The sequence below is a fragment of the Rhipicephalus microplus genome, chromosome 9 (genome assembly GCF_043290135.1).
Source record: "Rhipicephalus microplus isolate Deutch F79 chromosome 9, USDA_Rmic, whole genome shotgun sequence".
Taxonomy (NCBI): Eukaryota; Metazoa; Arthropoda; class Arachnida; order Ixodida; family Ixodidae; genus Rhipicephalus; species Rhipicephalus microplus.
In genome coordinates, this window is record NC_134708.1 from 69,322,914 (window position 1) to 69,339,276 (window position 16,363).

At 49.4% G+C, this 16,363-nt stretch overlaps 1 protein-coding gene across 2 annotated transcripts in view; it reads right to left on the bottom strand.

Annotated features, from left to right (window-relative positions):
- The window catches only part of Pka-R2 (cAMP-dependent protein kinase type II regulatory subunit), a 134,415-nt gene that overhangs the window by 65,991 nt on the left and 52,061 nt on the right, over positions 1 to 16,363 (bottom strand). The window contains exon 1 of one of the 2 annotated variants that reach the window (XM_075873769.1): positions 6,204 to 6,576. The exons of the other annotated variant lie outside the window; for it this stretch is intronic. Coding sequence (XP_075729884.1) covers positions 6,204 to 6,462 — 259 coding nt within the window. The 5' untranslated portion in view covers positions 6,463 to 6,576. Of the gene's footprint in view, positions 1 to 6,203; positions 6,577 to 16,363 lie in introns of those variants that run through there. 2 annotated transcript variants of the gene reach the window in all.

The window sequence follows — 16,363 nt, forward strand, 5'->3', positions numbered from 1 at the left end:
ATCTGGATGAACTTATGCAGCCCGGCTGTGCCTTCGGACAACGCGCACCAAAAGCAGCAACTGTACCGAGGCACACAGTCAGCGGAGCAGCTCCGTATAATTATCAACCACTCATCACGATCAGCACACAAAAAATCATGAGGCATAGAGACCAGCGCCTGCGCGAAATTGCTGAAGCGTTTAAAATTATAAAAGCAAGGTGTGTGAGCCAGCCTTCAATCGTTCTTAAAGTTGCTTAGATTTCGTGTCTACAGCATACGAGATTACATGCCTCTATGGTGTGGGTTGTCAAAATTTTTATGCCTCGTATGCATATATATGACACGTTTCGTCCATTAAAGTTTCCGTTGTTAGACAGCACTTGTGTCGTGCACTTTCTTGTTTTTTTTGTGCTTTTTCTGTGCATGCGCTGATCCCCGTGATGAGTATGCAACAACTAGCCCAATTTGATACTTCAGATAATCAACCGCATTTCACAGCCTATACTGCATTGCAGGGTTGCCAGATTCTCTAAGAGAAAGAAGAGCCACAAAATTAAGCAATGTAGCCACATCGGTAGCCAACCAGCTGGCGGACCAGTTTTGGGCCGTTCGGCAAGCCGAAGATGCCGCCCGAGTCCAAAGACTTGGAGCGGTCACCTGAGGCACTGCCATCATCATCGACGGAGAGTGGAAAAGGACAGGGGTTAATCTCCTCTTTCCCCACCTCGCCCGGAGGAAACTGCGGAACTTCAGATAAAGTTTATTCATTCATTCATTGTTACACGGTGCCGCTGCCGGCGCTGTGAACCAACACCTAATACTTCTCTTATAGTAGCGATTAGGTTTAGCGTATATTAGATGTTGATGTCAGGGTCATAATAGCCAAAATGTATAATCAAAAAGCCAACGTCATTTTTTTTGTCGCCGCGGCCTTTTAAAAGTAGCCAATCTAGTGTACAGTAGCCAAATCTGGCAAGCCTGTGCATTAGCCAATCGTCCAGATGCGCCGTTTTCCCTTTTTTACGACGATACCTATCGCAAAACGAAATAATCTCACTCGCTTTAGCGCGACGAGGTTACCTTGCGCCTTCGGGCTGCAAACCGCGAAACACGAACGCGTTCCCGAAGAGCTCACTGCATGCATGGGCGGAGGCGCGAGCGATCCGTGCGGGTCTCGTATCTCCTCCCCTTCGGATAAACCAACGTGGGATAAACGCATCGAGATGAGCGCACATGCAAGCACGTACGCGCGATTTCCAAGTTGGGAAAGGCACATTCCGATGCCTACCGCTGCGCGCTACTCTGCATTCACCGCCAGCGTCGCCGCCAGAGACGGGACTGAATACGAACAACAAAGAGGAAAAAAAAAAAGACCGCCGCGAGATAAACTTGTACAGGCATGCCACCTCTCGACAATGGCAGATTAAACCTGCTGCGCTCGCAGCTTTCTTGCCCAAGACGTGGCGGCGACCGATACACCACGGCATGCAGCACGTTATGCTGCCTGCAGCTGCTCAGGAAGGGAAGGATTCCGGCATTTTTACTCGGCAGCACACTCGGGATGGAAAAAAAATGAGTGGTACACCACCTGACGATAGTTGTGGCGCGAGAACAGGACGACGACAGAGAGACAAGGAGGACACGAAGGACACTGTTCTCGCGCTATAGCTATCGCCATGTCATACCAACCAGCCCAAGCTGCTACACGTCTAAGGTACACCACCGTTCGCAGCTGCTACTGTGTTAGTCACTCTACTCTAGCATTGCCCTCTCCCGGTGCCATATCAAAAGGGAGAGGGGAGCCACTGTTTATTTGGGAAATGTACAGACATAGCGCCCTTAAAACGGGTCGTGGAAGAAAAAGTTTGTTTTACACTTTATGCATGTCCAACGGGAGGGGTTGACACCCAACCCGGACGACGATAAGCAGCGGGCGTAGAAGGAGATGAGATGAGATGGGGGGAGGGGGGGGGGAGAGATAAGAAAGGGCGGCACAAATGAGAGACCAGAGGAGTAAAGTGCCTGAAAAACAGAGGAGGCGAGACGGGCGCGTCGAAGAAAAGTGACTCAACGCACGAAGCTGAGGGAGATAAGAGATAAGATTAAAGAGACATCGAGTGGGAGAGGCTACCAGAAACGAAAACAAACAAACAAGACCGCCGGGCTTGCAGCCCAGTCACAGCTAAAGCTAGAGGAATGTTATTTTTAAAAGCTCGTTGTAATCCCTCTAGGAGCCCGTAACATCGTTACGATTGCAAGGTACCCGCTAAGGCCGCAAATCATCCTAATCTTCGCGAAGTGAGGAAGCGCTCGCTACGCCATCATTCGTCATTTTGCCGAGACGCGTGATGCCCGCTACGCATCAAGGCATTATGTGTGTACACTTTCTCGATCCTGCGGCGCCGATGACGACGAAAAATAACGGACGAGCCGTTCTTTACCTTGAATCAACAGCCTCAACAGTTGTTCACGTAGAGTCCCACACGTGGCGGATCGATAGGTTCGCCCGTTACATGGACAAGCGCATAAAAGTGTTCGTGCCTTTTTTTTTCTACTTTCATCCTTTGTGCGCATGTGTAGTTGTTATTGAAACTTTTTCTCGGGCTAGTTGGCTCACGACTTCTTGAAGTCAAAATATGTATTTTTTTAGCGCAAAGCAACACACTGACAGACAAAGGAAACAAGACTGGCGCTAACTTCCAACCGTCGGGCTTTTGTGGTGCCTTGACTTCGTACTCGCGTCCGTGTTGGCATGGACCCGTATTTTCCAATGAATACATCATTCACTCCCGTATGCGAGTGACTGCGATTCTGAAGCGCTTCCAGATGTGCTATACGCAGCTGTGGAATGACTCCACACAGCTGCCATTTGTTTTTGTTTTTCTGTCTCTCCCTCTCTCGCTGTCTGTCTCAAATACTATATATGAAGCCGGCAAAGCGAGCGACCCGAATAACGCGCCACAAATCACGAGGCCACACCTGCGAGGAGTGTACATGCGTAACGCCTATATACATGCACGTCTCCCTATCTTATTTCTCGGGATTTCGCTAAAGGAGGCTGCGAGCCGTATCATATGGCCGATCGCGGACCAACGACGGTTCGGGTTATCGCAAACGTCTGTGGCGACGCTCTATCCAACGTTCGTTGCGTTTTCAAGTCGCGGGAACGTGTAAGACCTTGCGCAAGTAAATGATTCACCGCACGTGGAGCGAATGCCGTTGCTTATATTATTTTTTTTTCCTCCTCCGCTCTGAGTGCGTCCGGTCGTAAAATTTAAAAAAAAAACGAAGAAAGAACACCGGTGGACGAAAAGAATAAAAAGGGAAAAAGTTCGAGAAAAGAATTCAGGCGTCTTTACTGAACTACAGAGGATCAAGTGAAAAACCTCTTCCGATGAGACGAGATGAATTTGAAACCACTTTCCTATCATCCAATAGGGCTGTGACAACATTGAATTATTATTATTATTATTATTATTATTATTATTATTATTATTATTATTATTATTATTATTATTATTCGTTAGTGTCGCCTGCTCATGGCGAGCTGTTTTCGATACTTTTATGTCCAGCATCAAAATCATCTAAAACGTTTTCGGGCAAAAGAGTCCATCCAGAGACAATACTGTGGTCGTTACAGATACCACCGAAAATCTGCCTCAAACAAGAGGTTCGTCTTTAGGATCCCAAAGATACCAGCTGATCCACGACGTATGTAAATAAGAAAGAACAAATGTTGGGGTTTTACGTCCCGAAAACCACGACTTCAATATCAGAGACACCGCGTGCAGTAGAAGGCTCCGGAAATGTCAGCCACCTGGGGTTCTTTAAAGAGCACCGAAATCTACAGGCACGAGGACCTATCGCACTCGGCCTCCACCGAAATCTGGCACCGCGGCCGCGGGATTCGATCCTGCGAGCTTCGAATCCACCGTCAAGCACCATTGACAAGCACGGAAAAAAACCGACGCAGAACGCTTTCCAAAACCAGTCGTTTATGCGCATCCAAAACTGGCGATTGCAGCATTAATACACCTCCAGCAAATGCATGACCGGCTTCACGTCCACCCATCGAATGCGCGAAGCGTTCGGGAGTCTCCACAACGCCATACAGCAACACGGCGCATACACGCCCGTCACCTGCGGAATGCGGCCACACGCGGCACTTGACAGCGCCTTCGCGCAGCTGGCGTATCAATTCGGCGTGAATAGAAAGAAAGATAACGCAGCGGCCGATTGTATATTTCTTTCTTCGCTCGGTTATTGGCCCACTCGGCGCGCTGCGTTCATCAGCACCGCTCCCGCGGCCTGCCACGCGCGCGAAGAGCGTACGATAAAATACTGGCAGAATATACCCACCACGACGGTATAAGGTGACAAGATTGGCGATGTGGGCCTGTTGGTGAAACATTTGAAAGAAATTTATGTAGTGCGAGGCGAACAAACGAACACAGGAAAGAACAGACTCTGTCTTCTCAGTCTGTTCTTTCCTGTGTTCGCCTCGCGCTACATAAATTTCTTTCAAGGTATAAGGTGCTTAAGGCGCTATAGGCTGCTGGTCCGAAGGTGACGGGTTCGAATCCCGGTCGCATTCGATGGAATAGAAATGCGAGAGACACGTGCCTTGTGCTATGTTCGTGCACGTTAAAGAACGCCAGCTGGCCGAAATATTCCAGAGCCTTGCACTACGGCATTATTATTTGCCATATCGGGGTTTGGGCGACTTAAAATACCAGATGTAATTGTTAGTATACTGACAGGATAATGATCGACTATAATATCTTTTGGGGTGCACACCTGCTGTTTTACGACCAGCGCCCCGTGCCAATAATAATAATAATAATAATAATAATAATAATAATAATAATAATAATAATACGCGTACAGGGGTCACGTCCAATAAAAAAGGCATCTACATCATCGCTTCATCTCACGGGCCAAGCGGCGCGCAAATATGCCGACTGAATGCGTTACTTCTGACTTCGTTATGAAAAGGACAAGAAGTCAATGCAGACGAGGTGCCATCCGCAATACGTGCTTGTCTTGTTTGTGCATTTTCCCTGAAGAACCATGTACCAACTCGAGCATTAACAGGTTCATCAATAATAGTTTGTGATATTCCTATACCTTGTGGCATCTACTGAATAGGACCAGAGAAGGAGTGAGTTAACAACGAATGTGCGAAGGCCACACCTCGAAAGTTTCACACTCCGTATACAGTGGGGTATTGATTGATATGTGGGGTTTAAAGTCCCAAAACCACCATATGATTACGAGAGACGCCGTAGTGGACGGCTTCGGAAATTTCAACCACCTGGGGTTCTTTTAACGTGCACCCAAATCTGAGCACACGAGCCTACAACATTTCCGCCTCCATCGGAAATGCAGCCGCCGCAGCCGGGATTTCGGCTGCTAAGGTATACTCGGCTGCGACGTGTGGGTCAGCAGCCGAGTACCTTAGCCACTAGACAACCGCAGCGGGGCTGATACAGTGGGGTAAGCTGGGGGAAGAGAGGGGGGTTCAAGTCAAGGCTCCCTCCCCCTTCGAAATTTCGCAGTTTCGCGCGTGCCTATTGACGCGCAGATACACCAACGCATGCACGAACACATGGAAGAAATGGTTAATCCCCCCCCCCCTCCCGGCGGCGCTAATGATTACGATGTGATTAGTAAGCGCACACATACTAGCAGGCACACGAACATAAGTACATCAGTCAATGTCCGACCACAACCCCCTCCCCCCCCCCCCCCCCTACCCGCTCTTTGGAAAAGGTTTCTACGTGAGTCCTGCAACCAATGTACAACTGTCCGTGGCTATTCTTGAACTTCAGTACATCGGATGGTCTTCGGCAAGGGGAGTGCAAAAAGGGCAATTGTAACAACCGCCCATGTGACGCAAGAACCCCCCCCCCCCCCCCCCCCCCCAGCGCTACCACCAACCCCTCCATCACGCGATGCAACACGGGTTTGAAAAGCTCAAGACAATATCCTGCCCGGTACAAAGCTCTAATAGAAAGTGCGAACGACAACCACCGAAACCCAATCCTTGCACGGTTCCCTTGAACTTAAAAGAAAGTACAGCGCGCTTCGGGCGAGGAAGGATAGGGTGGCTTGGCTTTAAAACAACGAGCACGCGCGTTCCGACGGACGAAGCCGGTTTGCCGGCGGCATGCGCGGCCTCGCCGTCGCCAGAGACGGGGTCAGGCGCTTTCTCTCCCATACCTTCGTCTTCGTCCTCTTCGTCGTCGTCGCAATGGGTCGACCGCTTGTCGTTCACGGCAGGGTGGTCGCCGTTGCTGTGGCACGCGGCGCGCGACTCCGAAGAAGGCGGCTGCTGCACGTGCCGTCCACGTTGCTCGTCGTCATCGTCGGCGGGAGGTGCTTCGACTCGTATCTCCGGCACCGTGCCGAGCTCCGGGCCGCGACCCGCAGGCTCGGGACGCAGCGTGAACGAGCGGCTCTTGCGGCCGAACAGGCGCATGCTGCCGAACGTAGTGACGGGCAGGTGGAGCAGAGCGCGTCGCGCACAACACAACACACACACGCTGCACACAGCACGCAAGATTCCCGTCTACGCGGCGGTCTGCCGGGGGAGGCGCGCGGACACGCGGCGTTGTGGTCGACGTCGTCGTGGGGAGAGGGACAAGGCGGAGGAGCGCCGCCGACGACGTCAGCAGCGTCGGCGCGGAGACGTCAGAGACACACCACCTGGTGGATCGCGCCGTCAGCGCGCGCGCGGACTCGGAGGCGCGCTTTTTCAAGTGGCGCGGAAGGCAAGGCAGGACGAGATAATCACGGGGGAAAACAACAACAAACATCAGCACGCAAGCGAGCGCAACAACAAAACAACAACAACAAAAAAGAAATTACCACAAATCCCACGCACTTTCAAAATCAATTTCACACGAAGCGGTTAACACGGAAAACTAAACAACAAGCAAAATAACGCGAACAATCGCTACTGTCACGAACGACTCCCTACGGGACGAAGGTGAGCGATGGTTATCTCCGCTAAAGTTCCATGGCTCACGATTTTCAGAGTATATTGACCGTGAAACAGCAGCCAGAGAAAAAAACAACAAAAAGCTAGTCTTATACGAACCAAAAGCGTCCTAGATGTTTGTTTGTTTTTTGACACATTGAGAGGAGCCAGAATATATTATGAGATTTTAAACATAATCTTATAATCAGGCTGCGAGTGCATAAGCAGCCATTGGAGAGAATATGAAAAAATTGATTATTTGACTAAAAAAAAGTGGGGGAGCTGTAGATATAGCACCGACGTGGCGTATTGGGCGGGCTACAGCTGTATGCAGCAAGAAAAAAAATAATAATAATAATAAAGCTATGGGGAGCTTAGGGGCCTTTCTCTGTAATGAAAATGGCGATGGCTGTGAGGTTTGAATCCGAAAACCGTATAACCAAGAAGTACGACGTTTTACGAAATACCCGTCCAACGGTGCATTCACATGCATTCCATTAAGAGACGGCCCAGTGCCTCCTCTATTTCTTTCAATGCCAGCCAGATGCGTCTTGTGCAGCCATTCACTACCCTCCCTTGCATTTTCCTGCTCTCGCCCATCACCTTGCCTTCGCGTGTGCTTTGCGGTCATCGGGGAGAGAAGCGATCATTCTTGGGATAGTGCAGCGCAGAAATTTTGGTCTGTCTGTCGGCCGATGCAGCTACCCGACGAAATTTTAACCTTTTGATCAACACCGACCCATCTTTATCTCGTAGCCGCGTTTATACTTGAGTACATTGCCGATCAAAAAGCAAATATCACGCATATCTGATCCCTAACATCAATAGGTAAGCATACCATTGCAGGTTCCCTTACTAGAAAATGCATAGACACGCAATTATAAAGACCTTAGTATTTCTTACGCTTCACTGACAATTCAATGCTATACACGAAAAAGCGGCTGTTTCCTACCCTTCGCTAAGACGAAACGGTGCTGCCACCTACCAGAGGCTCTGCGTTCTATGCGCAAGCTTCTGTTTCTTGACATTACTGCCAGATGGCGTCCATATCACACGCAGCTCCTCCAGACAAGACTATCGTCTTTCGACGACATTCGCCGCGAAGCACGCAGGTACGCCGCCTTTTTTTCCCCTGTTGTCATATACTGTTTTCTCTTTTTTAACTTGAAAGTTGTCGTGAACATAAGTAGTCAGCTTGCAAGCTAAGCTAAAGGGCCCGTGTTTTGAAAACGAATGAATTTTCAAGTCTGGGCATGTCATGCGTCTGTCGGTGTCCGCGCACCGGCAAGTGCTTCTCTCCGCTCTCACATACTCTACCATAGCAACAGCTGAAGGCGCGCACACTTATCCTCGCCCCTAGCAACCGGAGCAGGTGGTGCGGGCGGAGAGTGAGTGGAGAGGAGGAGCGTGCTGTATCAAGGGGGCTCGGCGGAGCTCTCACGTGAGTGGACAGAGTGTAGGAGAGGGTAGGTGAAGTGTTTCACCACTCCTTCTTTCACCGTTTGCTCTCTCTCCTCCCTGAGCCCCACTCGCCCGTCCGCTCGCTTGTACGTATATATAAATGGAGTGAAGCGCGCATGTCACTATCGACCGATCGCTGGCTGATCAATGTGTGAATAAACGGTTACGGTGTGAATCTTCGTCTCGCCATTAGTTTACGCCATTAAAATGACTACGCCGTGTGCTCTCTACGCAAGAAATGCATTCGCTTTTCCTCGCGATTCCCTTCGGCGAGGTGCGGCCAATTTTTTCGTATACTTTGTACATTTGTGCCGCGTAATTTATTAGCAGAAGCATTTTATTATTCTTTTCCGGGCAATAACCATCTCATCCCGCTTTCAAGTAAGGATATCTAGGGCATGGCGTCCGAAAAACACGATGTGATTATGAGGGACGTCGTAGCAGAGAGATCCAGAAATTTTGACCGCTTGGTGCGCTTTTAACGCGCACTTTCTTATGTGTTTCTTAAGGGAGAAAGAAGAGAAAAGTGAGCCCCGTAACTGTCTGCATCAGAGTGCGACACCTAAACAGTAGCTCACAAGGGATGGGGTGTTATGCCTGCGAGTCCGCAGCAAACGTCCATGCCTCGGGGAAAAAAAAGGAAATCTGTGTCAAGGCCAGCACGCGATCCCGCCTGACGCGATGAACAACTCAACGGCGTCAACACGCGACGGCGCCTTTCTGTCGCGCACGTGCAGTGAGTCACCTCAGCAAGCGAGCCCGTCGAGCAAGCAATCGGCGCCTTCCTGTCTGGCGGGTGACGCAATGCCTGGCGACGTCACTCGTCCTTGGGTGCAGCCACCTGCAGCGCAGCCTCTCCAGATTCGATGAGAAAGAATGACGCGGCCCAGCGGCGACCCCATTGGAAGATTCTGACCTCACGACCAGCGGCGCTTCTGGTTGGACATTTGGTTATTCAAAGAATCCACCCTGTGCAAACGCAGATCATGAAAGAGGAGATCGATAAAATGCTGGAGTTGGGAGTCATAGTACCGGGCGAGAGTGACTATACATCCCCTCTGATATTGGTTCAGGTGCCAAGAAAAGATCCGAGGCCATGCATCGATTACCGGCGTCTTAACGCAATAACTCGAGACCGAACTTACCCGATACCAAACCTAGAGAGGAGAGCTCGGCTCTTCGGGTCTCTAAGCTGTCGGCCCCAGTGCCGAATTTGTAACGCCTCTGTATATATGCTGTACATAAACCTTGTTTAACTCACCGTCGTCTCGTCCGCTCGTCTATCAGCTCTGCGCAGAAGCAATCGCGAGCTGAGGAACCTACACTATTAAACATATGGTGACCGTGTCGGCGGAGATCGGAGCAGTGGCGCCTTCGGGACCGTGTTGGCGTCGCCGTCTTTCGTAACAGTGGTGGCAGCGGTGGGATGCGTAGCGCCCTTCGTAACGTCGTCGGAGCCGTGCTTCGTAACAGGGGGTAGGGAGGGATTAAAAGGATATTACTAAAAGTTATATATCGAGAGAGGAAGGAGATAGCGAGGCGCAGGGACAGCGAGCGACGGAAGTAAAGCGGATAAATGAAAGATGTAAACGCTCGCAGGAGTCTGAGGACGCGGCACCACTCTGCGAGCGTCTGAGGACGGGGCACCACTCAGCGAGAGCTCATGTCGGCGACAGGAGATGGCGTAGGGGGAGCCCAGTCGGCCAGAGCTGCGCTGTCGTCGGAGATCGCGGGGGCACAACGAGTCGGCACGAAATCCAGCGAGCAAGTCCCGACGCGCACTGACACAGCACAGTACACGTACGAGCATCTAGCATATCGCCTTCATCAAAATCCGACCGCCACTGCCTCGATCGAACTCGCGACCTTCGATCGAACTCGCGACCGCCGAGCCCCGCATCCTCTACACCAACGGCGGAGACTCCCAGCTTTCAGCCATATCGAACTTCACGGTTGGGTGCTGTAAAGGCGTGCGCCTTCCCAAATCGGCCGCGTGATCCGGCCATAGCCGGCTCATGCAGTCAGTCTGGGAACAGGATTCCCTGCAGTGCACGGAACTGGCGAGAAGGAAGTATGTACACGTGTGTACTGTGTGGCGAAATGTCCATGATTGCGACCGAAATGTATGAATGCGACGCAGCCCACGCACATGTGTACTCTAGGCCGTTGATACGTCTATTCTATGGATGTACCTGCATTAGCCCTTCCCTTCCGGATGACGGCCGCGTTATCACAGGCTCATCGCGGAATGCCCGTGGCCGCAACAGAAAAGGGTGCGTGCCGTTTTTTGGTTGCCAAATGCACGCGCGGTGCGGCAGCGGGGCGCGCGTTTCGGTCGGGTGGATCCCAAAGTGAGGCGAAGCGAGACGGCACGATGCGTCCTATATAGGCTCCGAGAGTGACGGTGAAATTGGACGCACCACGGGCGGGCTGTTGACGCGTGGATGCGAGCAAGAAGACAGCGAGTGAGAGAGATTCCCGAAACATCGCAGTGGGCGATGAAGCTGAAAATTGCATCGGGCAAAAGTGCAACTGCGTGTAGAGTGCCGGCGAAAGGAGAGAGAACAAAAAAAGAGAGAAGTCCGACAAGGTGCCCCAAGTCCCACGTAAATGACAGGACATTGAATCTTCTAATCGACACAATAGTAACAGGACAATAAATGTGAAAAAAGAAAGGCTGTGCCAGCTTCCCACTAAATGGGTGCAGCATGAATGGAGTGCAGAGCTGCATGAATGGAGTGCAGAGCTGCATGAATGGAGTGCAAAGCTGCATGAATGGAGTGCAGAGCCTGGTTTAGATTATGTTTCTATTTCTCTGTGCGTGTCTATATTTTTCTCATTTTCTCAGTTCTTTCTATCGTTTTTATTTTGTCGTCCTTGTATATTTCTATTTCTGTTTCTTTCTCAATCCATTTCTCTCTGTGATCACTTTTTTTTCTGTCTCTACCTCTTTCTCACCTCCCCTTCATTTCTGCATCATCATCTCTATTTTATCTGTCTTCCTCTCTCTTCCAATCACCATCTCTTTTATTCTGTACGTTTCTATGTCTTTCTCCGTAATGAAGATGATTAAGAAAACTTAATTTGGGTCCAGAAAAGACGCAGGGGAGATCCTGCCCACGGATCACCAAGCCAAGTTTCGCGGCTTGTTCGCGGGCACGGCCACGGTTTCTTTTTTGGTCGTCGAGTACGCAACTTCGCAAGAGCGCTACCCACCTGTCCTTGCTGAAGGCGGAATGTGGAGATATCTTTCTCCGCCCGTCTATTCCTTTCTCACGACGGTTAGCGCAAAGAAAAAATGGACACGAAAAACCAGCAAGTACAAAACACAAGCGCTGTGTTGCGCCACCGCTTTTGAGGTGCGCTTTCTTGTATTCGGTAACCCTTTTTGCGCTGACCCCCCATCACGTGTATGTTGCTACTGGCCCAGTCTGTTACATTTCTTTCTTGCTATTTGTTTTCTCTCTCTCCCTCTCTCGGCATCTGTATTCGTACCCTCACCCGTCAGAGTTATTATAACCCACGCCGGACGAATCGGCGGACGTATTCCGTGAAGCAAAGCGGAAGACGAAGAAGAGGACGAAAAGAGCATGTGCGAGTTCATGACGAACGGTCATACCTTTTCTGTGCGCTTGGCACGGAACGACGGTCGGCTCAAGCCACTGCGCTGTTAAATGAGCATAAATTAGCATAAAACCCCGGAATTTTTTGAACACTTTAGCAAAGATGCAAAAGTAGTCAGAGGTTGAAAAAAGAAAAGAAAAGAAAAAGCTGCCTTTCATACCTCTAATGACCCACATCTTTCATACACCTAAACTAAAAAGAAAAGAACAATACGGGGCGTCGACCGATTACAACACCAAGTCCAACGTATACATGTGTCCTTTGAAAACTGTTACTGATTGAACCACCGACAGGTGTAATTAGCCAACAGTTGAGCAATTTCGGTGCGCACAAATTGTGCACTCTTTCAATCAATAAAATGCATCAATGCGTCACGAAGAGAAATTAAGATCAATGGGGAATAATCCTCGTAGAATATGCTTGTGGGATTTGTCTAATTTATGCGTAAGCGTGAAACTTTGCCGTACAGTTAAGTGAATGGTGGCGGACTTCCCCCGACTCGTGTCTTCAAGCAACCTCGGTTTACGCGGCCGTCGTTTCGCTTGTTCCTGTATAGCGTTCGTCGGCGCCTGGAAAGGCCTAAACGAAAGGCCCGTGGCATACGAATCTGAATGCGCGTTCGGGCATAGAACTTTTTTTGTGTGTGAACACGTTACTTTCCTGATGTGCACAATGAATGACCTGTATCGGCTTTTCATTTGTTCTTTTTTCGCGGAACAACTTTTACAACATCGCCTCACCCGTCATGGCGGTCTAGTGGTCATCGTGATCGACCACTAACGCGCAGGTCACGGGATCGAATCCCGGCCGAGCGCTCGCATTTACGATAGAGGCCAAAATGCTCGAGACCCTCGCACTTATAAACGCACATCAAAGAACACCAACAGTCCACCACTACAGCTTCACTCGTGATCGTATGGTATAACTTCAGAACGTTAAACACAAATAGATTATGATTCCATCCCCTCAAAGTATTCCAACTGAAGTGTTTTCGTTTAATATTCTTTTTGTACTGGCACCATGAGGCATAAACTCTAGCTTGTCTTGCAAGAACTTCCGGTAGAGCACTAACTTCATGGGTTTCCGATTGTTAGAAAAATAAAAACTTGAAGGACTCTGATAAAAAGAAGTCTTCCAAACATAACACCGATGCGAAATGGATGCTTCTGACTCAAATTAAAAGTTAAATTTGACAAATATGATATCAAGGCATAGGTTCCTTTTTTATATATAAGAGCCAACTGACTTTCGGGGCAACGGTTAGAAATCAATCCAACGCGTTCATTGAAAGAGGCGACCGTTTTCGCGAGGTGTTGCATAATGAATCGTGCACGGGGCTGTTTTCGTAACTCGAACGTTCACCTCGTCTTTCGTGGCGCTCGCAAACGAAGGACCATGGTATCCGAGTTGGCCTCCGCCAGTACACGCACACCGCCTGAAAAGCGACTCAACACCTGATGGATTCGATTGATGCCGTTAGTTCGTGTACGCTATCGAGATATGCGAAATCGCCCCTTGTCAGAGAACTCTCACCACGTAAAGGTGGAAATGCTATGACGCAAACAAAAAAACACCAAAACAGAGCGAAGAAAATTGTAAATGAGATCTTGGAATGAGAGTGTTAAAAAGCGGCATAGCTCAATTGCAACAAGGACATATATAGGTTTAACACCAAGGGACAAGACGAGAGCAGAGTGTATGTAAGGGAAAAAAACGGGTGTCTACGACATCACATATATATAGTCGAAATCAAGAAGCAAAAATGGTCATGGGCAGGGCACGTAGCGCGAAGGCAAGATAACCGCTGGTCATTCCAAGAGACGGCAAGCGGGCCAAAGGGAGACAGAAAGTTAGGTGGGCAGATGAGATTAGGAAGTTTGCCGGTGTGGAAGCAGCAAGCACAGGACATATATAGTTGACGGACGGAACACGGGAGATGACTTTGTTCTGCAGTAGGCATAGTCAGGAGGAGGAGGATGATGATGATGATGATGATGATATGACGACGTCGACGATGGTGATGATGATGATACACCTAACATACAAACGCATGCACGAGCATGCCTATTGTACGGTTAAACCCCCTCCACCCCCGAAAAACAATTTCTAGCTATACGCCCCTGCACTTCACCCAAACGGCAGTCGTTTGGGCGTTGCGACCTCAACCCGAGCGCATAGCAACGCTCAAGGTTGAGGTCGCAACCTTTGTCTCTAAAGTATTGTGCAAATTTTAAACCGTGATAGCACTCTTTTTTTTTTTGCCTTCTGCGAGTTGTCATCATTAGCCAAATTTCTCACAAGTATGCGAGGGTATAAACTTTCATGATATACATATAGTCCGTGAGCTCAGCTTGCTTGATACAAATCTAAACAAGAGGCTCGACTATAGCAAGGTGTTTCGTGGCACACCTCTGCGAAACTTACGCCGGAGACCACATCCGGTTTCCATGGCTAGCGAGGCGGCGCTAACTAAATAAGATCGCACGGAGCTATCGGTACATCCACACGTATACGCGGACTGCACGGCTCACTTGCCCAACCGCAACCTCACGCGCTAACAAATTACCGCGCACTTTTCGTCAATTATTTAGGAGCGCCACGCGCCCGCAGCGCTTCCCGTCTCTTTAAGAGAAAGGTTTTTCAAACCAGGCGGCTCCTTATGACGTCAGAACGTTGACGCGCACGTGTGGCGGGCGAAGGTTAGCTCCAAAAAGAAGGTTACGGCATTTCTGGCGCGTCGCGGAACACTTCCTCGCGTACGTTAATTAACGGTCAACGGATAGCTTAACAAAACTTCAACGAAAAGAACGCTATATCGGGCGCTCAACCGTGACTCGCGCGGAAACAAAACACTTTCCTCCGAAGTTCTATCGTCGTTTATCTCGAGGTAACGCGACGCTAATGATCGCTCAGCGAAATGAATCATGGTACGCCATTCTCTATTCTTTCTGAAGTGGGATCGTGACGTTGCGATTACGTCACTGTTCTCGAGCACTGAAGCGTATGGCGTGATGGCTTAGCGGATTGAAAAGCGCGAGCTACGGCACGATTTCGATTCTTGTCAGCAACACTGGTCGAAGAGCTCCACTGGTGATCGCTCAATTTCAGCAATCGATGGTAATCAAGCTGATGACGGCGAACGCATTGCAAAGAATACGGGATGTAAAGTTGGGGGACAGTCCGGTGTTCAGTCCTGGGGTGTTGCTGTCAAGATCCGCCATCTCGTCACATTTCGTGATTGGCGGCCTCTGAAGCCAATCAGGGAGACCGCAACCGCCCGTATCGGGTCAACAAGAGCGCACAAGATGGCGAATTCCACGACACGTCGGCATGCGACCTCTTCAGAATAGCACACCTATACGGCTCAAGCCATCGTCCTTGTTCAGCTTCCGACCAGGGTTCGCTGTTCTCTTAACGTTCTGAATCAGCGTCAGTTTATTCCCGTTAATATACGGTGATAATCACACCATGTGTGAATACAGAGGGTGGCACCACAGCAAGCACCTGAAATGGAACCTCCTGGGCACGATGACGAGCATTATTATAACGAATCATAATGGCAACACGTGAAGTTAACCACAGCAGTATCTCTTATAGTTTACATGGCATAAATGAACGCATGAACAACATTTCAATGTATGAAGTACAAGGCAGGTACACTATGATCGTGAAAGCTACAGGACAACATATTTCATATTACATGTACAGAAGTGCACCAAAAAAAAAAAAAGGTTAGTCTGCGGAAATAAAAGGCAGGTCTTAAGCATTGATCGTGTGAGCTTTCAACAACAATAGTAATGTGTTACAGAGTAATAATGCCGAAAAAGACCAGGATTCTTTGCCGTAGTTGGTGCGAATGCCAGGTAAAAAAAAAAAGACCAGATTTTAAGCATACCCAGTACACTATCGGTATTAGTATCAGCTTGCAATGATTAAACAATGTTGGAGCTGGACAGGGCCGCTCCCCAGCACACCCACGTATAGGCTGATCTATTTTGTCCACGCTAATCCTGTTCTCCTTCTCTCGGCGATCGGGAATAACTAATTCCTCGCGTTTCTTTTGCGCAACGCCGACCCACTGCCTGTGAAGAATGTTCTCCTCGATAGGCACGAACGTCCAATCGCCGCGCTTGTGTCTGTTGCCAGGAGGCAACAGGCTGGCTATAAACCAAGTACGACGTCCTTCCTCTAACCGTAATAGCATCACGTCGGTGTTGTCAAGAGTACGTGCCGTTCACACTTTTCCAGCCGCAAGAAATACGTTATTAAATAATTAAGCTCATATGAGTGAGATACTGGTCTGATTTTTTTTTTT